General features: G+C 36.6%; 1 protein-coding gene across 3 annotated transcripts in view; it reads right to left on the bottom strand.

Annotated features, from left to right (window-relative positions):
* Positions 1–382: 382 nt before the first annotated feature.
* PIP4K2A (phosphatidylinositol-5-phosphate 4-kinase type 2 alpha) overlaps positions 383–24,177 on the bottom strand; it is a 116,104-nt gene continuing 92,309 nt past the window's right edge. For 2 of the 3 annotated variants that reach the window (XM_086742184.1, XM_086742183.1), the window contains 6 exons: positions 22,370–22,516; positions 19,735–19,773; positions 8,981–9,094; positions 5,528–5,771; positions 4,518–4,621; positions 383–2,689 (listed from right to left, as the gene is read on the bottom strand). In XM_086742184.1, coding sequence (XP_086598310.1) covers positions 2,609–2,689; positions 4,518–4,621; positions 5,528–5,771; positions 8,981–9,094; positions 19,735–19,773; positions 22,370–22,516 — 729 coding nt within the window. In that variant the 3' untranslated portion in view covers positions 383–2,608. The remainder of the gene's footprint in view (positions 2,690–4,517; positions 4,622–5,527; positions 5,772–8,980; positions 9,095–19,734; positions 19,774–22,369; positions 22,517–24,177) is intronic. The other variant, XM_086742182.1, reaches the window with a different exon arrangement.

Raw genomic sequence — 24,177 nt, 5'->3', positions numbered from 1 at the left:
TCCCAAGTACTTTTTAAATAGCTGGTTTAGCGTAAGATCTTACACACATTAGCAAAGTTCTGTCAATTCTTCTATCAATTAACTGTTGTGGACGGTCTTCCTCTTTTTGTAGTAATACTAGGATTTAGTCCATAGAATCGTGAATTATAAACCTCAGTATTTGCTCTCAGAGCACAGTCTAAGCCCAAAAACCTGAAGGCTAAATGTTTCAAGCCACTTAAAGTAAGCATGGAAGAAGCAAGGTAAAACCCAATGAAAAAGTTTTAAGTTTCTTCTTGTTTTTTCCTTTGTGATATAGGCTACACATTCATTTTAACATCTAAAATTCATCTGTAAGCGATCAAAACCATAGTTGAAACACAAGAACAAAGGATTTACCTAGTGAGTCATCAAAGTGCTTTATTTTATAAAGCCTTGCTCATGTTTGGAGTGTAATCTAAGCACTAACATATACGATAATGAGTCTTCCTTGCCCTGTCCAAATAAACAGTTTATCAACAAGAATGAGTGACAAAACTGCTACACAGACAAAAAGAAAGCTTTGCTGTAAATGTCTAAAATTATCTAAAAATGTACACTCATTGGCCGCAATTAAATATGTACTCCAAGTACATGTACCTCATTTTCACTTCAGGGTCTCCCTGTGGCCCCATACTTCAAGGGGCCACAGCATGCTTCAGAAAATGAAATTTGGGTGAGAATGTAGACAACCAGGGTATATAGGAAGAGGACAAAAAAAAACAAACCAAAAAAACCAAGCCACAGTACCAACTTATTTAAATACATACAATACAAAAGTATACACATACATTACAGTGCTGCAGACATCACTAAGTCAAATGTAACAAAAAATCCTGTAGGAAAAGCTGGGGAAAGAAGAAAAAAAAATAGTATACAGCAACATGGATAGTATTGCCTTTGGCCGCTGAAGAGAGTGTAACAGGTTGCTGTTGTATAGGCGCCTCTGAAATAAACCACTACATACGTTACGCACAGTTGCAGGCTTAACAGCACTGACGTTAGTTATGGAGAAGGCATGCTGGCACTCCTGATTTGTTACGAACAATGATGGGGAGGGTTTGACTTCTCTTACATTGCCTAGAAAATCTAACAATTTCAATAAAGAAATTTCAAAGGCACAGCTTTAGCACAGTGTATAAGTAGATAAACTTTTAAGCATATGTAAAGTTGTCTCTTTCAAGCATGGAGTCTTTCAGGGAAAAATACAAGAGAAAAAATATAATGATGTTTAAAAATTTTAAACAAGTTAAACATGATCAGCACAGTTTTAGGCAATGTACTATACAATCAAACTAGAGTAAATGATAAAACAGGTCATTTTGATGCTAAAAGATGACCTTGGGAAAAACCCCTCTGAAATATCCTTTCTCATTTTATTGTAAAAGAGTCTATCGTGGAGCTGAGCGAGACATTCACTTTAGTACACTACTGCACATTAAACCTTGGAAGATGACAAACATTACTTCATTTGTACTGCAAAATAACTTTACATGTAAACTCAAAAGTCATATGTTGTACACGGCTCTGAAATTCAGAAATATCCCTGCTTTCCTAATAATGTAAACAGTAAAATTCAGGGTTCATTTTTAGAGGGATAATCTAAAATAAAATACCGCTGTTTCAACAGTACAACATAAGCTTCAAATTCCCAGTAAATTACAAGGGGATGGAATTTCTGTCGGTGTGCATATCTTTCACAATGGGTGAAAGATGGAGCTACTATTGCCCAAAACTATGCGCTTCTTCAGATAAGCTTTTCTCCCACTTGTAACACTATTAGTTCCTATATGGCAAGAATATAAAACAAATGAAAACTTCAGGTAACAAAGTGAAATAAGCAAAGTTTTCCCTTAATGTAAGTTTACTGTAGCAAAAATGTACACATAGCATGAATTACGTTAGCTCTTTGTAAGACAAGAGACACCAGCTCTCAGGTGTTTGAGAGGCTGAACTTCCTGATGCAATGTGCTGAAAAGAAGATAAAACTGAGAGGGAGGAAAAAAGGAAAAAATCCAGCTGCTAGGAACGGAATGGGAAAAGCCTCCGGCACCAAGGGCTGTTGCAACTGCTTTTTTAAGGAGTGCCAGTGTGCAGGGTATAAGTGTAACATTCGCAGTAAGGTTTTTATTATTATTGTCATCATCGTCATGAAGAATACTGTCATGTATCTTTTCAGTTCAAAAAATAAACTGATCCACAGTTTACAATTTGATATCAATATTGTAGATTTAACATGCATTTACTCTTTCCCACCCCCACCCCACACCTCTGCTCATTTATTCCATTTCAGCTGGTAGCATCAGAGTATTACTGTCACAGTGCACTCTGAGTAAGCTGTTTAATTAATTTTAATTTTTTTTTTTTTTTGCACACACAAAAGAGTCAAATAGCTAGAACTATGCTGGGAATATCAGGCAGCTGTTAAAGCGAGTACTCCACCCCACTTCAGTCATCTTTGCCAGCAGATGTAAACAAAGGGGTTGCTTTCTGCAAGATGAGCGCTTCTCTGAGTTCCTTTTTGTTTTCCCCATACTTAGCCACTGCTGCTGTCCCCAGGTCTCATGTCTGTCCTATGTAACATGATAGGTTACGTCAAGATGTTGGCAATAAAGTCCAAGAAGCGCTTTGAATACTGTTCAGGATTAACTGTTGAAATTTCTGCACCAGCCTATACAGAGAATTGGGAGGGGAGAGAAAAGAAGGAAGAACCAGTGTTTTATTTGATGCTTTGTCACTGAGAATCTTTCTTACTCAATGAATTTCATGTGCAGTCTCAGAACCAGACACTAGAAAGCCAAATTGTAATGGCCCTCCAGCAGAATCTTACTGATGCTTTTTTAGGCTTCACTCAAATACAGCGACAGTTGGTACTCACCACTGTAACGGTGGGACACCCATCTTCCATTTCTGAAACGTATTCTCTTTACTTTCCATACTTGACTTTCATTGTATTTCAGTCTCCTATATAATTTCTACTGCACATTTAACCATCTTACCCACTGATTCATCAACAGATTCAGGTCTGTTGAGCAGCAGCGTCTTCATATAGGGGAGAATGAATTACACTCAGACCTGGCGTGTCAACACTTGTGTAATGTATATTGCTATCTGAACGCTAAATAATTTGTTTGAAATATGCAGAAACAATTAGTAATGTTTTTTCAATATATATGTATTTAAATCTGGACTCACTGAATAAGCTGTACAACTACTATTTCAGTGAAGTCACAATTTCATTCATATATTTATTTGAGGTTTTCAGAGCCTTAGCCACATTTTTATGTATATTTTTCCTGTTTTACAAAAGGCGAAAATTGCAAGCATGCAATTAATGAACAAACTTCAGTGTCAGGTGGCTGAGGATGGAGACAGCGAAATACACAAAACGGTTGTACAAAAGTAATGTTCTGTAATAAGTTCTAATCACAGTCAGCTTTAATAAACATAGTTGTTATTTACAACATATTTCTACCCCTTATTTAAACCAGAAGAGTGAATTTTTAAAGTCTGCCACATTCAAAGTTCATTAATAATTGCCAGATAATGGCTGCATATGGTCTGCATCAACTTTCAGGTGCTCTGAGAGCAGAGAGAGTAATGAGAGCATTGTTTTAGAGACAAAAAATACCTTCCACAGGCCTGTGCAGGGCTTATTGCTGAGCATTCCACATCACTCTCTACTGTAAACTAAAAAGCCCCAAGCCCTTTGCTTAAAACCTCTCACAATACACTGATGCTTTAGATACTTAGACAGAGGAGGGATTTTAGCCTCATGAACGATTATGCTCTTTTTGAAAAGTTTATGAAACTTGAACCTTAAATCACTGTAAGAGTGATAATGGTAGATATAAATTGTAATTCTGAAAGACTGAGCTGCTTCACCATGGTTCCTTAGAGTTTTCTGCTAAAGCAGTAATTTAAGGCGAAATAAATAAATTCATGGCAGTCAAACAGAAGCCTTCACTGAATGGTCTCCAAGTATTTAACATGTACATTTTATGCCTAATTTTGCAAATTGTACTTTTTTTTGAGTAAGTCTTCTAAAGTAAGCCACTTTATATGCTGAAGAACTAACTTTCAACAGGCTGTACCAAATAATGAAACAATCACTAGGGCCCTGCATCTGAAATAAGAGTCACAACAGCTTTCACAGTGCCATATACTAATACAAGTATCCAGTGAACAGCTTTGTTTGCAAGAATAAGGTGCATCTCAGAAATATAGGACAAAGTCCTAAAAAGGCCTCTCTCTAGAGTTCTTTATGGGTAAGAAAGCAATGAGTACAGCTGGAAAGAAAGTTCCACTCTCAGTACGTAATGTGTAGCAGTTACTCTGTATTATTGTATTACATATTAAACTAGAAAAAAAATAAAAAAGAATTCTTATCTATTTTCCCTTTTCCTAGTTTTCTTGAACTGTGCTAGATCAGCGCACTAAACAACCAAAATGAAGACGTATAAATAGAATCAGAGGAAAAAAACAACCCAGATACTTACCCCATGCTTTACTGTTTTTGCAGCATGGGCAGCTTTCTTTTTTGCATCATAATGAGTAAGAATGTCAATAATGGCCATAAAGTATATTTCCTTCCTAGGTGCATCTGCAAATGGCAAACACATGGCAGTAAGAATGACTTTTAAGACATCTTAATCATGAGTCCTCCTTCTAACAAAGGAGACTTTATAAGGCTCAGTCAGCACCTAAGACAGGTTAAGGTCAGTCAGAATCACAGATCTGTAAAGACCACAGCCTCAAGCTGTCCTTAACTGAAGAGTTTAACTGCACTCATATATAATGCAAAAACCCATAAATGAGTGTAAAACAAAACACCAGCATAAAGAAATAAGAATTACTGCTCACTTAAAGTAACGTGGATGTTATCTTCCTAGTTCCAAGACAGGGAAGTCATCTTTTTTTTTTTTTTTTCATAAAGAAAGTATAGGTAACTAGTTATATTTAGTTTTACCCACTAACATCAAACCCAGTTTCAGGCTTCTTACACACTCCTTATGATGACTTTCTTAGCTGGAATACAGAAAAATTTGGTATGAGCGCACAAATCTTCGAAAAGCAACCAAAAAAGTGAACTATAACTTGGAATGCTGCTTTTCTCATTCTTTCTAGACTGTTTTTACCAGTGTTATCTTATCTGCCAGGAAAATAACAATTACAGATACTCTGTTTCCTGAAAGGGATGAAAAAAAAAAAAAGTGAATTAACTGAGAACTGCTGTATTTCAATAGCTAAGCCAGTATACAATTTGAATGTGTAGTAGGTGAATTCTTTGACTGCATCCCCACACATCACAATATTTAAGAAATATGTTCATGCTGAGCATTATACGTGTCTTCTGCTTTCTGCTGCGCCAAAGAGCAACTCACTTCCTTTTCTGAAGAAAGAATGTATATTTTGCAGTTTAACTTTGCCATTACGTGGTTGCGAAGATTTTAGGATTCTGGTGCAAGAATCAAAAAAACTTAACATAAAAATATTTATTAGCGCTTACTTTCATGGGATTTTATTCCATAAACATCAATAGCTGGATCAAATTCCCCTGGAGCCAAAGGCAGTGAGCTGTTCAGCGTGTTTCCTGGGCTGTCTGGAGGGGTTCCAATGGGGTGGGTCCCATCACTTTCACCTTCCTCTTCTCCATCATTCTCTTCACACTCTACTTCTTCCTGTTCAGCTCTTTCAACATCATGAATTCCAACCAGCAAGCTGTAGTCCATGAGTTTTAACTGAGCAAGGAACTAGAAAGTGATAATAAGCAACTTATCAATATATCACTGAAAAACATAAGCTCCACTTACAAACAGGAGAAGTTACACAAAGATGTCATCCGTCGAGAAAAACAGGCATTTCTAAGAGACAGCAAAATGAGGATTTAAGTGACAAAGCTAGCAGAAAGATACTTGCATTTATTTAGATGTAGTAACAGCAACTTATAATATAAAAAAGCTGTAGCCCCCTCTCTCAAAATCCTCAGGGAAACATAATTTTTCCTGTAGTGAAGACCAGTGCCTGTGCAAGCTGATGACTGTCACTCCTGTCTCGTGTTTCAGTTAGGGCTCTCCCGTCACCGCTGAACGTCCAGACCAGCCTCTGTGCTGTCAGGTGTGTGCTGTGCTACGATCTGGTGCTAAACATGCCCCTCACTCCCTTTTAAGCCTTATTAAAGAATTGTGAAGAAGTATTTAAATATTCTTGCAGTAGATAGTAGTGAAGTTTTACATCATGAAGACATGAAATGATGCTAAATTCTCTTAAAGTGACAGGCTCACAATGTAAATCATGTAAGCAAAACATGAATGTGAATTAAAGGGGGATTTTGAATAAAGACAGAGCATGAGAGTTTTTAGAAAACTGAAAGATGAATACACTTTACATATAGACATGGTGTTATTTTAGTTCAGGGGAACAGGATAAAGCAGAAAGCTAAGAGAGGATGGAAATAGGGAAGGTACAAAAGCAGGAAGATGGGATAAACAGTTCAAGGGGGTGAGGGGTAGGCAGGGCAGAGCAGTTCTGCAGCCAAAAGCAGCACTGCAATTTTGAACTTGCCTATGGTATGCAGAGAAAGAGGCTGAAAACACAAATTGTTTACATTTTTGGAAACTCTAAATGATTATAAAAAGGAAGTTAGAGCAGACCAGAGAAGAAAGGACTTAAGCCAGACTTTGGAACAGTGATAGTGATAAGTATAAAATACTAGGAAATAAGAAACTCTAGTTAGTCAAAATCCTGATTCTGAGAAGAGAGAGAAATCAGAGACAAGAAAGTGACTGTAAATTCAAGTGCTAGAAGAAGCGTGAGATTTAGAACAGGTTTTAAGAAGAAAGAAAAAAATGGCTTCTAATCATTTAAATGTAATAAAGCAAATAACTCTTCACAAGACTAGAAGAGATTTAAGTTTGAAGAGATGATATACAACGATATACAAGAAGGACAGATGAGACTGGTGAAAGGCGATGGTGTGGAAGGACTCCAGGCATATTATTAGGTACTTGATAAATACTGAGAGAGACAGGAGAAAAATCTACCAATAACCATACAGAAAGGCAAGAAAGAGAACAGACTCTTGGGAAAAAAGAGTGAAGTGTAAATGAGAAGATAATGTCTCTTGGGAAAAAAAGTGTACTGCTGTTGACAGCAAAAAGACTTAGGGAGATCAGCACAAGGAAAAGATAATACAGTTTAAAAATCTGGAAAAAATATCCTTATGTGCTTTTTCTCAGAACATTTTCAATGGAATAAGCAGACAGGAAAACAGGCATCAAAACTCCAGTAATAGGTATCTGTCTGTTTGAACATAGGGAGGGGACATAAGACTCCATTAAGAGAGAAATACGGAAACAAAACTTACTTAATGACAAACAAGAACGGATATAAAGTCATATAGCTTAGAATACTGCATAATATGTTTAACTATTAATACTGCGTGATAAGATAATAATACGTTAAGTGTTTTTGCATTTGTTTTCATTGTAGTGAAATGTGAGTGTTTACACACTGGGTACAACGTGTATACTATCAGCTATCTAACAAGGGCAGATGAACCAATAAAAGAAAAATGAAGTTAAAGAACAGCTTGCCATAGTTAAAATCAGGTGCCAGATCTCTTCACACTAGTAGTTTACATGGATATTTAACAATGCTCTGTATAAATTTCAAAACCATAAAAATTAGCCTCTCAGGACATGACCTGGAATCTGCCATTATATTCACAATCCAGTAAATGATGTAGATCGCACACAATCTGCTTTCTAGGATAATAAAGTATATTCCGCATTCCTTGCGCATACTTAAGACATTGTCTACAACCTATTTACTGCAAAAGCATCAGTCAGAAGCACCAGTACATGTTAAAAAAAGCACAAAACTTAGACCCAAACTTATCTCTAGAGCTGTGACATCGGTAGAGCAGTTTTTCGGCACAATATTTTAAATATAAAATAAACAGGCATTGTTTTCATCATTAGAATCACCATACATTTTTCATTGTTACTATGATGGGAAATGAGATTTCCTCAAAAGCAAATTATTGGGTAAATTCTAAAGTTGCAGCATTTTGTTTTGGGCAACTAATGAGACATAGATCTGAAGAACGAGTCAAGTCAATTCACAGAGCCATTCTGACATAAATAGCTAAAAGTCTTATTAAGTCACAGACATATTTTGCTATCAGGTCTCTTGCAATAAGGAAAACATATTTTAGGCTCTGAGTACAAGGACTGCAAAATATTGTGTTTAGTGACAATATTTTCAATTATGCAAACTAAAGTCAAGCTACGTGAACGAGTTAGCCCAATATTTATTTTCTTTTATTTGCTGAACTAAATTAGTTATAATAAAATATTACATTAAATTCACACATTAATACTTCACTGTTAAGTATTGACTATTCAGCCAATTACAAATTTATATGAAAGACACATTAAGATAACGAGTTCAACTTGTATACAAATTACTGAAGCGCTCTACTGTTGTGATACTAAGGATGATTTAAAACTGGATTACTAATATGAAACAAATAGAACATGCAAGGCTGCGAGTGAGCATACTACAACCTCTGTTACGGACGACAATTCGTGTTTGGCCTCAGCTCTGGTGCACCTCTACCTGTAAAATACAACTAACAATACTCACCTCTCTTGAGGGCATTTGGAAGTACTAGGCTTGTAAAGCACTTAAGTACTAAGTAGTAGTACCATCATTTTAACATCACATCATCAAGGCAGGGACAGTGTATGGCAACCAGCTACGGCAGCAAGCCATTTATCACATCAGCAAAAGCAGTGATCAACTCCTGAAAGTTTAAACTGTGTTTCATTTAAAACAGTCAGTGCATACAGTCTTATAAACAAGAGTTTTCATTAATGAATTACAGGTATGATTTCCTGGGATAACTGTAATTTGCCACACATTTTAATCACATGTAACTGAACAGGAACATTCTTACCTCAACATCCTTTTTGAGTTTCTCAAGGAACATCTTTTTGTTATTCTCATCGATATGAATCTTTTGGCCATCGTTAATAAAATCATTGTCTTTGAATGTCGGCAGCTCTTTGGCCTAAAATAAACCAAAACTCCTGTAAGAGCGGGATCACAAAGAGGAGCGTGGTGAAGATGCTGGCCCAGCGCGGCCCGTCTGCCAGCAGCAGTGCCTCTGGAGCACGCCTGAGCCGCCTCTCTAGGGGAAGCAGAGACATCTTCATCACAAACAGCTCTCCATTACTGCACCCACGGAGTCGTTTCCTTAGTTTATCCCTCCTGTAAATGGCCTAGAAGATATATGTTTACCAGGCATTCAGCAAATGTAGCTAAGACAAAATCTCTGACTCAGTACTTGACTTGCATCGAGCTTCTTCCAAGATGTCATTTGTCAAAGTGAGTGGCAATAAGGGAAATCGAAACACAATCTATACCTCATAACAAAGTGCTTGCATCAGATCTTATAGACAAAGCCAGATTGGACTGCATTTTACATAGCTACTGTGAATATTTATAAGTGCCTAATACCAAATAATTATTTGAAAGCATCAGGTGAACATGAATTATGAAATGCTGCTTAGAAGTGGCAAATGCCAAAGATGACCACTGCCTTTTAAATACATAATTAAATATTATTGATATTGGAGCATTAATTGATTATCTTCATCTTTAACTCTCCCATGAATTGATCTGCAACAGCACTGATGAACACCAGACAGAGTAACCACTGAACTCAGTACTAAGATCCCTCAAATGGGCTCTGTTTTCAAAGGGCAGTGACTGGAAGCTTATTTAAAACAACCCAGCAAGTCAACAAACAAAAGCAGTTCCTTAAGGGTATTTGGTATTATTGATGACCTAGACGAGGGGATTGAGTGTACCCTCAGTAAGTTTGCAGATGACACCAAGTTGGGTGGCGGTGTTGATCTGCCTGAGGGTAGGGAGGCCCTTCAGAGGGATCTGGATAGGCTGGATCACTGGGCTGAGCTGAATGGCATGAGGTTCAACAAGGCCAAGTGTCAGGTCCTGCACTTTGGCCACAATAACCCCATGCAGCGCTATAGGCTCGGAGCTGAGTGGCTGGAGGACTGTGAAGAGGAAAGGGACCTGGGGGTGCTGGTTGATGCTCAGCTGAACATGAGCCGACAGTGTGCCCAGGTGGCCAAGAGGGCCAACGGCATCCTGGCCTGCATTAGAAATAGTGTGGCCAGCAGGAGCAGGGAGGTAATCATCCCCCTGTATTCGGCACTGGTGAGGCCGCACCTTGAGTATTGTGTTCAGTTTTGGGCCCCTCACTACAAGAAAGACATTGAAGCCCTGGAACGTGTCCAGAGAAGGGCAACAAAGCTGGTGAGGGGTCTGGAGCACAAGTCTTATGAGGAGCGGCTGAGAGAGTTGGGATTGTTTAGTCTGGAGAAGAGGAGGCTCAGGGGAGACCTCATTGCACTCTATAGCTTCCTGAAGGCAGGTTGTGATGAACAGGGGTTTGGCCTCTTCTTCCAGGCAACAAGCAGGACCCGAGGAAATGGCCACAAGTTGTACCAGAGGAGGTTTAGATTGGACTTGAGGAAAAACTTTTTCTCTCAAAGAGTGGTAAGGCACTGGAACGGCCTGCCCAGGGAGGTGGTGGAGTCTCCATCCCTGGCAGTGTTCAAGAGGCGGCTTGATGAGAAGATACAGGATATGGTTTAGTAGCTGTGGCAGCAATGGTAGTGGGAAGACGGTTGGACTAGATGATCTTATAGGTCCCATCCAACCATGTGATTCTATGATTCTGTGGTCAAGCAAACTAGAAGTTACAGCAGCTTCTGCAATCAAGTCTTTAAAAATTGGCCTATTAAGAGCAATGGCCAGCCTTTCTCCCTCCCTTAATCAATAATAGGGAAGAACAGTTTTTCTTTACAAAGAAAATGTTGCAGAACAACCAAGTGCTGCAAACCTTAATGACCATGACCTGATCGGTACTTTGAATAAAATAATTTCCCCTTAATCTGAAAGTCCTTCTGCTAGGAATAAAAGGCAGCTAACATCAGCCTACTGGAACGTCCTCCATAAGTTTAACTAGTCAGACATTGCTTATAACCTTACCGGAGATGGCATTTTTCATAAAGTTTATTTTCTTCCTATGACACAGTAAGGAAAAGAATGTCAGAGGTTATTTTATCTGCTCCAAAACATACACTTTGGAAAGCACAGCATTATGAGCATCATAAGAGACCGTGAAATGCACTTCACGGTGGCCAAAAGGTTTTTTCACTCTTGGGCTGTGCATAGAGGTGGCTGAAATAGTCAGTTCCCCAACTGCCCAAATTTATTTTTTGGACTTGGAATCTGTGAATTGCTCAAGATCCCACAACACTGCTTTTGTTTAGAAAAGTGACCCTTCTCTTCCGATAATTGCTCAAAACCACTTAAACAACTGGTAACATTTTAATAGTTAAGAACCCGTGTTAAAACCATTGCATCCTGACACCTACGAACTCTGGAAAAAAATAAGGTCCTAGTCTAACTGCTTTGAATTATTACTGTGTTGCATCTAGAACATTCTGATATACTAAAATAGCCTCTAATACAGACCCTCTACTTTAATTTAAAATAAAAGGAAAAAAAACCCAAGCAGCTGAAACAGAGCTATAACCATTCATTCGTCCCAGACTTCTTCCATGGAGTTGTCATCCTGCAGTGCTCTGCTGCTTCAATTCAAGATGACGTTAGACACTTCTTGAAGCTCACAATGAATTGTTTACTACAATATGACAGCAAAGCATGCATCGATTTTCTTCTTGGCCTACTCAGTAAGTGGTTTAGGATGAAAATGAGTAGGGGAAACATCAGATAAGTATTCCAGACTAACAGCTGTAGGGATTATCATACAAAATCAAGCAAACTGTCCCATGGACGAAGGCTAATTCTACAGAGGTGGGACCGTGGGTCCAGGGACGCTGCCAACACCAGAGGATGGAGAATACAGTGCGAGGGATGCTTAAGAATGGAGTGGAGATTTGGATGAATTAATTTAAGATGAAACAATAGTGAAAAAATGCAGGAAACCAAGCTCCTTTCATTTCTAGCCCAAAGTAACAAAAAAAACCTACTCAGATTATCTTTCCACATTGTATATCCAAGTTATTTACTAAACTAAGCACAGGTTAAAGGGAAACAAGCCCATTAACACTGACAAAAACCCTCTACTAATGCTGTTTAAAGGCGGGAGTGAGTAAAGAGGAAGGATGTGCTTGTGGTTAAGATGCTGAGATGCAGGTTCATCTCTAGGCTCGGCCACACACTTCCTGCACAGCACAGCATCAGCCAGTCAGACACAGCAGGCAGTGGGAGGGGGAAGCACGCTTCCCCACTGAAGACAGTCCTATCTTCAGTAAAAATAAATTACAAGCAATGTCTTTTTTTTTTTTTTTTTTTAAGATGCTAGAGTTGGTAAGCCAGTCATGTAGGTGCCATGCTCTGCTTTAACCTTGTCTCTAATCTATTTTTAATAAAAGTGAGCTAGCAAAGCTGACACAGCCACCTTTCTTGCCTGCCACTGCAAGACCCAAGGGGTACTCCCAAGGACTTTGAGGGCAGTGAATCAGCTCTCCCAAAAACCCAGACTTGACACTGCATCGTGTGCAGGCTCCCTCAGTCCTCAATAATCCCTCTGAGGATTTTTATCTGAACTCATTTTTCTTCACCCCAACACCCGTAGCTGTGAAGACTTGGCAAGTGCAGAACTGCACAAATCAAAAGCCAGTACCGAGGCAAATGAAGACGGAAGAAGCATATCAGAAACTGAAGGTAAAAAGCTATGTGCCAGTGGTTGCTCTCACCACATTATTTGTATGATGCCTCCCAGCCTATTCTCTTCCCTTTTTCTAGGCGTTATTAGACAAAGCTTTTTTTTGGTGTGCTAGGCAGTAGCGTTCTCCCTATTTACATAAAGCTGAACAGCCCTAGGATACTGTTGCAGTCCCAAATACTACTAATGACAGTCAGCACTAGTAGCGATTCTAGTAGTACTTTAACTGAAATTCATGTCTTAAAATTGATTCGTGAATTTAAGAATTAAAAACTATGAAATATGTGACCAGGAGGGGCTCTCAGTTATTTAAAATTAATAATATATGCGTTTATGTTGAAAAATCCTCATATATACATTTTCTTCTTATGTACCAAAATAAATAAATAGAAAGAAAATCACATTGTGGCAGTTTAAAAACACCATCTGAATGAAAAAAATGAGACCTTGCTTTAATGAAATAATCAATATAGTTAATTTTTAATGACATCTCAAATATTTCCAATGAAGCAAAATCCTTGTTGGAAAAAGATTCTCCTAGAATGTAATTCATTATAATGAACATATTACTATCATTAAAGAACTAAATATTTTAAGAGCTGCACAGGAGATGAACATCTAACTACTTCCACTAAATTAATAATACATTTTCTTTCTGAACCCTCTCCATCATTTTAAATCCTCTACTTAAAGATGCAAGCAAGGCACAATAGATTTTAAAAATATGAAGTATTTATTTTTTAAAAAAGCATGTTATTTGCACATTTCAGTTTTGTATTCTGAAGTTCGCCATGGTCCAGAGAATTTTAATAGCAGGAAGATTTCACTGCCTTTGAAAAGGCTGAAAAGCAATAACAACTCTTTGACTAAGATGACAGAATATGTAAAAGCCTGATTCAAAAACTAAAATTAAGGTGAAACAGTCCACTGACATTACTTCTGGAAATAAAATAATTATTGAAAGGTAAGATTCAAATGAAATTTTATTTCTATATGAACGTGGAAATAGTTTGTACAGGTTTCTTAACACATCTCAATTCAGCACTGTATCCTAATGTGTTGAAATGAATATTAGCAATTTTTTTTTCCCCTAAGGGATTTTTGTGCATCATGACCAAAACCAATGACAATATCTAACATTCATGCTGATATTTTGGAAGAAGCTTGCTAAAACAGCTGTAGGACAGTTTAGTTTCAGAATATGTCTTAGACTGAAAAAGGAAAAAGACTAATTGTCTTCACAATCTGGCAGCAATTTCTCACCTAACAAAGGCAAAGATTAGGCTGTAGGAGAAATGTTGCATAGCAGCCTTATTGTTTGGAACTAGGCACAAGTCACGCTATTCACACAGTTAATCATGGCAAAATTTGGCTTACAGTTTATAACTTCTGAAAATGGTATAAAACATCTGCCAAAATTGAAGTTCCACACCCTGTGCTACTTTTCACAATGAATAGCTCCCATACACCCTTTAAAAAAAAAAAATAAATTAAATACTTTAGATTAACTTTAGACTAACAGGGCTCACCAGCATATATGGAGGGCACTACCTTTTTTAAAAAGGTATGCTTTATATGCTAAATATAGTTTCCAATAACTTGGCACAGGTAGTTTTGAACTAAATCAAAAGTCTGGAGTCACTAGATCTACAAGATGGAAGAATAACTAGAGCTTTCTTTGGAAGGCTGAAGATTGCAGCTTCTTCCCCTCAGTAGTTATGGGAGCTGCGACCAAATTTTTGTTGTGCAATTTGCCTTTTCCTAGACAGAGGCTTCTGATCAAACGAAGGTCTGCAGCTACACTTGGCATCACAGGACTGTAAATGGCGATGGAAATAGGGCTGTAACCCCAAAATGGGGTTTGAGAGGGAAGACTGGAAGGGTTTTAGCTAGTATAACAGGCATTTTTGCAGGCCAAAAAAAAAAACCAAACAACTGTGCAGGATGTTGTAGATGGATTAGGAATTCGAGCATGTACCAAGGTAGTAACTATGCATCTTTTCTATGCTCATGGAAATGCATCCAGAGTTATCTCTAGTGTTAATGTTTTCCTGATGCAAAATGAACATTACATATAAAATGCAAGACAAAGTTCCTCCTCTTTTTTTTTTTAATTCTTTTAACATATGGAAAACAGACTTTTAAACAAAAAAAAACTCCAAACAAAGGTAAACTAGTGATTTGTTTTGAAAAACAATAATGGAGTTGGTGTCATGTGAAGGCTAAACGCTGAAACAGGAATCTGAACTCGGAATGTCTATTCCTATCTTTGCGATGTATTGCAGTGTGATGATCTGAAAGTTATAATCTCTGTATATGCAACCTTGATATTCATTTCACAGAGAAATCTAAGACATGCTTCTGTTGTGTGACATCAGCATATGAAGCAGACTGAAACCACTAAAAGAAATAAGTAAAAAAATGTTATTCTGGAATTAGCAATTTAAAAGCAGCAGGAAAAAATAGTTCAAATTTTGGGATGATCTACTTTGAATTAAGTTTTACCTGTTGATATCAAAGGAAAAAAATAATTGAGTAATGAGTAATGAGTAATCTTGTTGCATTGCTCCTATACTAAAATCCTTCTTCTTTTAGTTCTAATTGTCCTCTCAGAAATCAGTTAATTACTATATGTTGTAACATATAAAATAAAAAGTAAAGCCACGAAGGTGATTTGTTACACCTAGCAGCATCTTCCAATCTAATTATCAGAGCTATGTATTTTGCATGCAATTTAACTAAAATGTAACATAGCTGTCAACTCTTGTATTTTTTTCTAAAAAGGGACTTGAATAGAAAATCCTTTGTTCAAATGTATTTACTGTAATTTTTCTGCATTTATGCTTTCTTATGAAGCAACACATACCACAAAGGTGGCAATGACACCAGTTTTAGATTAATTTAAAACTACGCAATAATCTCTGAAATTGCTCCAGAAAGATGAAATATGGTGGGCTTCAGTTAGGTTTTACTTTTCTTCTTCAATTTCCTCCTCAGTTGCTCACTCACAAGCAACACACTTAAGTTCTTTATACATACAAGTAGCCTCAGCTGTAACTGCTAATTTGAAGTCACACTGCAAGCGCAGCGTAATTGCGAGCTGAGAGACCACCAGGGGAGCTCTGCATTATCCTGCTTTCACTTAAGAGGGCAAAATTGTCCAAGGAATGAATAGAAAATGCCCACTATTAAAATAATAATAAAAAAATACAGAGAACTAAAGCCTAAAAAAAAAAAAAAAAAAAAAAAGAGCAGCTGTCAGAATTTGACAACTGTTGAAATATACTGTTCTTTTGAAATTCAAGACATCTGTAAATGCAGGTTATGATACTTGTTGCCAAGAAAGTGATGCTTTCATTATTAAAAATATCACTTATAATGCAAATGAGAGGAATTGTATGTTAAAGTGAAATCTAAGGGATGGAGCTTGTCTCCACACTGATTACCACAAAATATTGAAATGACAGTTTCGGAGCTTCTCATCAGTATGTTAGGATATTAAACAGTTGAAGACAGTCAAACAGGAGATAAACTGAAAACAGGACAGAAAAATAACATTCTCAAAGTCATTCTAGACAGCTTTTCTTCCTAAAAATGGATTAAAAAAGTGTTTTAGTACTAATACCTATTTTACACCTCAAAACTACAGGAGAAAAATACATTTTCCCTGATTTCTTATTTTATAGTCCATTAAATCTTTCTGCACAATTGCCTCTTCTTTATTAACTAAGTCACAAAAGCATAGTTCGATAAAAAAAAAGATTCAAGAACACCATAATTTTAGCCAAGTTTGCCATTTCAAAGTAATTTATCGAAAATTTACAGCCTGCATTAGAATGTGATCGAAAGACTTGCTCTTCTGTTTTCCAGCTTCAGGTGCTTTAAAAGAAGCTAACATATTATGCTGGATATTCTGAAAACCATTTGATTACTTGAACATCAGCATCTGAAATTAAATACAAATTACTTAAAAGCCCATTTAAAAACTACAGCACTGTCAGACATTTTAACACCAAAAGCTTCCTGTTTTTTTATTCCTTTTTTGTTTTTCAGATGTGAATAGCAGTGGATACCTTTATAACAAGTAATTAAATAATGCTGCCATTAATTGAAATTCTATTATTATTAATGTAATTCCAGAGTGATATTAATAAATTGATGATTTAACTTGCCTCTGGCTAAAAATTAGCTAATAAGTTACTACACCAGTGAAGTATTTGAGACTGTCTGGTTTTGTTTAATTACTCAGAGGAATTTCTTCTAACATAGGAGAGACCAAAATCTCTTCAGAGTATTTGCTAAAATGCCTTTTAAATTTTTTTTCCCTTTTCAAGGTAAAATTTTCCACGCCTTTTAACACCTTTAAGATTGACTTGAGATTCCCACAGAAGACAACAAGCCAGAAGTCTGAAATAGTGACATATACTAAGAGAAAATGGAAGTGAAAAAAAACATGCTACAGGGCTCTCACTTGCCAGTTACGAATAACAGACCGTTTTCACACTTATGTCCACACAGTCCTCAAGGTCTTGAAATTAGTGCCACACGTGCAGAGACATACCTCATGACAGCAGGTCTTTAGCACTGCTCAGAGTTTCAAAAACAAACTTTCCTTGTCTATTGATATAAATACACAACATTCTCTTTATTTAAGCTTAAAAACTGTGCATTAGAAACACTTGAGTAGTTTAGATGAGTAAACCACTGCAGTGCTAGAGCCTACTGCGGGATATTCAGATTGCAGTGACAATTAATGTTCTGAACACCTACCATACAGACATGCGGTATTGTTTTCTGACCCTTTCAAATCAAACAGCAAACTCCAAAACTTAGACAAGAATACATAATAAACAAAATACTATTTTTCCCTTGCTTGAATCCCTAAGAGACTTTCTTAAATTGTTTGTAAAATGTTGTTCCCTCTATGAACTTAGAAGCCTACCCAATTAATTCCCTTAGAAATGTTTGTTCTGAGTGCTTGCTTGTGGCTTCCCTGCTGCACTGCGCTGGTATTTGAGCGAATGATGAGTAACAGAAGGCTGTTCTAACAGCCTTCAATTGTCTGCTCCCATCAATAAGCTTAGTATAGCTCTGTCTCCAAGAAATCAAATTCCTTTGAAAAGAAAATGTGTGAGACTTAAAATAGCAGGAGAAGAATTTGGCAGTACTTTTTTTTTTTTTTTAACATATAGAATCACAGAAGTACTCAAAATAAAAGGGGAGGTTCTAGATTTGTTGAAGCTGATAGGAATTTTTATTGGCCTTACCGAAGTTATGATTTCACATTAAATTTAGAGACTAAAACTACACAACTTTGTTTCAACTTAGCTATAATCAAGTTCAATAGTAATACTGCGATGAACTTACATAGGAAAAAAATTAAGGCACTGTTTCTTTGGGGTTCTCACTCAACCTATAACTACAGTACATGTGTACTATTATTCATCTATTTATTATTGTGAGACATATTTCTAAAACTGCTCAAAACCACTGCACTAAATATCTGTACAGTATCAGCTCCTGCACGGCTGAATAGATAAAATATTGTTAAATTACACATTACTATTCCAAGCATTAATGCTGCAACCTGAAGTAGTCCCATCCAAATAATTTGCCCTCCATTTCTACCAGATTATTTTAGTACTACCAGCAGAGGTTTTCAATGCCACTAAGTATTGTTTACCCCTCTGTTTTAAAAACACTGGAGTCATGCTACTAAACAAGAAGAAAAATAGACCACAAGAAAAAAACAGAGACCATTGAAGACATGATCTCGAGGGCCCAATACAGGAAAAGAGTTAACGCTGACTGCTCTGACTGCTGTAACTGCAGCTGGCATTTGGGACGGGATAGTTGCCTAATACTGGAAGAATTGTAAGTGTTTGTTCGGTAGGATGAAGTGGAAAAACTTTGCACAGCTTTTCATGCAGTGAGAACTGTAGGACTGACAGCTACTGCACGTCTCTTACTCCTTAGTGCAGCTGTGTGATCTGTAGAAGACTCAGAGAGGCAGGTATGGTACAACTAAAGCTTAGGAGAAAAGCAAATGAGCTGAATGGAATTTGGGGACAACATAAAATGAAGTCTTTAAAGTGAACTGTGGAATGATCTTATGCTAATTCAGAAGGAACGTGCTTGGAAAAATTAAGAAAATAAGGGTCATGGGCTCCTAGACTTCACCCAGATTTGGAAATCTACGATGTCTCAGATGATGGAGACTATGTTCCACCTTCAATTATCTGTAGAATCTCTAGTCAAACCTCTTCTGAAGTGCCATCAGGCTATTTAATTAAAATCTCAGAAATGTAGATTTTGAGAACATTACATTTTCCAAATGAATTGAAGTTGGACATGGAGAAAACCAAAGTGATCAATTTCCTTTTAGTGCAAAGTTTCAGCCTAGAATCTGAGGGAGGCTGTCTCTGATTATAGCTACATGTACATCTAAGTCTATCAGTTTTTTGCTCCCTCCTATGAGCTTCACATTCCCAAAGGTTCTCACAATTCAAGGTTTGGTTCACCTTTGCGTTCACTTTCATTCCATTAACTGACATGGAGTATCCATAAAACTCAATATTAAAGAACAAGAGAAAGAAGATGAAGGAGGGAAGAGAAGAAAGTCTTGATGTTTTCCTACCACAGGGCAGGCCCCTGAAGAAACTAAGAAGAGAAGAGAAAAAACCGAAAAGAAGGACATAGAGGATTGGCTCACTTACCTCTGAAATCTCAACACCACTGCAAACCTACATTCAAAGGTCTGCAGAAAATAGAGGAAAGATAAAGGAGGGAATAAGGTAGAACTCAAGAGGGGAGAATATGACAGAAAATAAAGAAAAGGGGCAAATGGGCAGAATAGCACTGGTTATATTTGTCCTGAGACTAGCTAGCAGGTTAGGTAACTGAAAAAGAACAGAAATGCACCATACCTTTTCTTTGTCACTGGCTTCTCGAGCCACAGTAGAGCCCTGAAACAGAAAAAATTGATCTAAAAATGTGCATATGTCAGAAACTAATTTGAAAATGTTAAGATAACAGGTCAAAAAGTGGATGAACTGCATCCTTCTGAACTTGAGAGCAATTTTAAAGAAAGGTGATACAGTATGCCCAGGGCCACTGAACTGCTGCAATCACTTGAAGAAGATGTATCATGAGAGAAGAAAGATGGATTAAATCCTCAAATGCTCTACATCTATTGCCCTCCTGACTGCTGGAGCTTTTCTCATGTCTCATCCTCATTTTGAGGCTATCATCCTGGAAGTTCACTTTGCTTGTCAGACTTCTCATCTTTTTGTGCCAGTTTAGCTGTATGGTCATAGAATAGCCTATTCTATATAGCTATTTAGACACACATAATGCATATTTGAAAAGGATGTCACACAATGTAAACACAGCAAAATTTAAAAGATAACAAAGTACAAACAAGAATAAAGCACCTCACAGCAACATGAAGTCAAAGGAAGAGATGAGGCCAACTGTGGGTTCACAAGATTTACAGTGCTTGCCATTTTTTATATTTAAAATTTTTTTTTAGATTTATTTTTTAGCTTAAAACTAGTAGACAATATGGTACTTTCTGAATAAGCTGGAGGTGACAAAAAACAGCTGTACATATTTCCTTGGGAGCAGGAGCACACTTTTAAGTACCCAGTATTTGTCTATCACGTAACAGTACTGCAAGAAATAACTACAAACGTGATAACTGGACATTGAAAGATGAGTAAATTAGCTCTACTGTTTGTTGGAAGGTGTGCATTGTGTAAAGATGTGCTAGAGTGGAGTCATACTAGTTTAAAGAATGTGAGGATTACCAATCACATCTTCTTATACCATGTTTTATTCTGTTTGCAGAGAGAAACTTAGAAAACTTAGAAAGGATGGAGAGAAAAGATAAATGGGACAGTACGTCTTAGTTATTATGTACGGCCCAGGAAGTAGGGATTTCATTGTATTATATCGTTAACTGATAACAAAGCCTCGTAACAATCTGACATTTTAGTTTACTGACAATACACCTTTTATGTTGCATTTGGTGCTCCAACAGACGGCTCCAAGAGACTACTGGGCCTGAAAAAAGATAAGCTGAAAACCAAACTGGAGGAAGAAAAGGAGATTTACAATAGCAAAAAATTTGAAATCGTGTGCTGCTCTGTGATCTCTTTTTCTTAGTATGTACACAGGTAGAGACTTCTACTACAAGCGAGCTCTAAGCTGGTGTCAAAAATATTCACACACAAAAAAAGGACTCTGAACCTAAAACCGCAGATGCTGTAGCAATGAAAATCAAGAAAATGTGATTTGTAATATGTGCAGTGTCACTAAATCTGCTCAGTGAAGGAGTTTCTTTTGAAGAATATTATCATATTGATGTTAAATTTAAATTGCAATAGAACTTTACCTTTAAACAATTCTGTCCAGCTGGACAAACTGTATAGAGCACAAAAGCATTCACTGAGGTAAACAATAGCAAAAGTTGTTGACATCAACACTAAGAACATACTGTGTATAATTTATGTTTATTTCTGCTGTGCTTTGGTCCCTTTTTAAATGCATCTGGACATTATGATGCTCTAAAACACATACAGTTCTCTCAAATTAAAAAAAAAAGAAGAAAACAAAAGAATCTCTCTCAGGTAAGCTCTGCTGCTAATAATATTAAATACCAAAAAGCCAATTGCTGACAATCTGGAAATCAGTTCTCACAGATCACGTTTAGTCAACTGTCTAATCAATTGCTAGGCAGATACTTGACAAGAGGAAAGGATGGCGCAGTACATAACATTACAAATTTCTTAATATAGAATGCTAAATAAACACCTTAAAACAAGTTTGCAGATGCACTTAGTGGTTCAACACATAGAATTAAATGTATTAGAAAGACGTAGGTTTCTAAGGGAAGACTTCATGGAGGAAATTAAAACACAATCCCTTAGGTAGAAAGACTAAGACTATGGCTATATTTTGGACGTTTGTTGTAAGCACCATAAATCAACTAGAGGTAAAATTACAATGAGAAAATAAACCTTCTGAAACAAAATAAAAACACATCTTATGATAAAAGGAACAGAAATTTTGTTTTTTAAGAACCTTCTCTTTTTTACTTGAAATATTTTTAAAATATAAAGTGAAATATGAAGCTTTTGTAGCAGTGATGTACTTTGTTAGTAGGATTTAATTGGTTTAAATTATGATGATATTTAGTTATTTTATAAAAGCCTTTTGCAGAATTAGCTGTGGCTTTAAAACCTATAGGAAGCAGAATTATTACTGTACTTGTGTGAAGGGTTTTACCCCTTTAACCATTAGTTACATTTAACAAACAAACCTGGTTAAGTTGCTCTGTTTAAAAATGCACAATACAAATAAATTTGTACAATTTCTATAAAACTATTCTTCAGTTTTGCTAAACCTAGATGCAGAAGTAAATCAGTTAATGCTAGCTCTTACACAACACAATTTTAAATTAATGAAATTTCTGAGCAATAGTCAAGCATCAGCATAATCTGACATTTATAGTAAAAAGTTTCAGCTTTCTCAGTTACTTCATCAGCAGTTATTTCTCACCTTTAAATCATATTTTCTATAAACAGATAAACGATGGCTGAACACATTTCTTGTAACAATCATATATACTTCAACTCCATCAACAGTAAGCCGGTACATGCCCAAAAATTGGGGAAGAAGTGTATTCCCATGACACTCCACAATAAACTGCAGGAGCAAAAGAAAAAACAGAAATGAGGATGGATACATATTATATAAATATATATTTATACATTTTTAGAGATAAAACACCCAGACACAACACATTTATTTCCTGAATATGTATTTATGTGGAGATAAACCTTCAAAAAAGTCATGCCAAAACAAACCTCTTCATCAGGAGGTTATCCTGCTTTTAGGACGGTATTTAAAAATCATAATTTTAACTGCTTAACTTATAACCCTTGACTTCTATAGAGAATCTCATAGAAAGAACAGGATCCATTTGACAGACCTTTCCACTCTTACGGTGCAAAAAGCACACCTAATGCAAATAACGTATTTGGTACTGATGTCAAAAAAACAGAAATATTTTTTTTAACATCACACTGCTGTATTTTGTACTCTGTTGTCCCAGGTTATATTTAATTGGTATGATTCTTTGTTCTCAGTATTTGCTTATTATGATGAACATTTATGGTGCAGTGCTGTCACCAGCAAGGGGTCTTATTTACTATAACCAACTTTTTGCTAGTTCCCAGATGATGGCTGCATTTCAGGGTCAATAGAGCAGTGAAGTGCAAGATCTCTGTATTTTAAAATTTATGAATAATTAGATTTCCTTAAGGTCACCATATTCCATTACAAACAGACTATTAATCTTGAAAAGATTTGCCACCTGCACTTGAAACCGGATTGTTTTTTTTTCTTATTCACTTGCCTTACAACTAATAGTTCAAATTTCTATTGGAAAGTACAGACTACACTGATGACAAGAACTACCGAAGAACAAATACTTATTCCTAGAATAAAACTGCCCATACTGTGTTAATCCTAAAATCAACTCAAACACATTCACTCGTATTTTGTGGAACCAAGGAAAAGTTAAGACACAATGATGCAAGCCAGAAAAGGACTCACCAGCTTTCCTCTTTCTGTTATTACCAAGTTTAGAGGAACTTGTAGAAAATTTAAAAATTCAAGCCCCAATCAGAAAACACAAAAACTAACCAACAGTCAGCTTTTAAATATTCATTGAATACTTAAGCTGCTTTTTTTTTTTTGTGCCACAGCCACCTGGTTATTAGCAACAAATTATTCTAAAATACAGGAGATTTAGAACAAGTTAACCGAATAATCAATTTGAACTGCTTAACAAAGATAGTCTGTATATGGTAACAAATAATATAAAAAAGCTCTTGGAACCCTGGAGGTTTTGTGATTTTGGGCTTCTCTTCTAATTTTAAGGGATTTCTCCCACTAACTTTATACTGTAATCTGCATGTATCGTATACAGACTTTCCTTTTTTAAATGGCAAAATAAAACCAAAAAGACTTAAAAGAGTCCTAAAAACAATCCTGTCCAGCAAGAAACAAAGTGAATGAACAAAGATGGAAATTGTTGACTGAAACGAACACAATTTTGACTAATAACTCTGACATATGAGCTTGTTGAATCTTGCTGGCACAGTTCGGCTGTAACAGTCCCTTCTGTCTGCCCTGTTGCTGTACTGGAGGTTACAAGCCCCGAAGCAGAGAACACATTGTCACGACGCAGTTGTGCCACTTCACAGCAAAGCATTTTTAAGTTCAAACTGCCTATGAATGGGCAAAACATCTTAAGCCACTGCAGAGGCTCCGTGAATGCAAATCAGATCTTAGGAAGGAAA

Source organism: Chlamydotis macqueenii, chromosome 2 (assembly GCF_036417535.1).
Source record: "Chlamydotis macqueenii isolate bChlMac1 chromosome 2, bChlMac1.mat, whole genome shotgun sequence".
In the NCBI taxonomy this organism is placed as follows: domain Eukaryota; kingdom Metazoa; phylum Chordata; class Aves; order Otidiformes; family Otididae; genus Chlamydotis; species Chlamydotis macqueenii.
The sequence above is the reverse complement of the archived record's forward strand: the minus strand, read 5'-3'. Positions and strand labels throughout refer to the sequence as shown.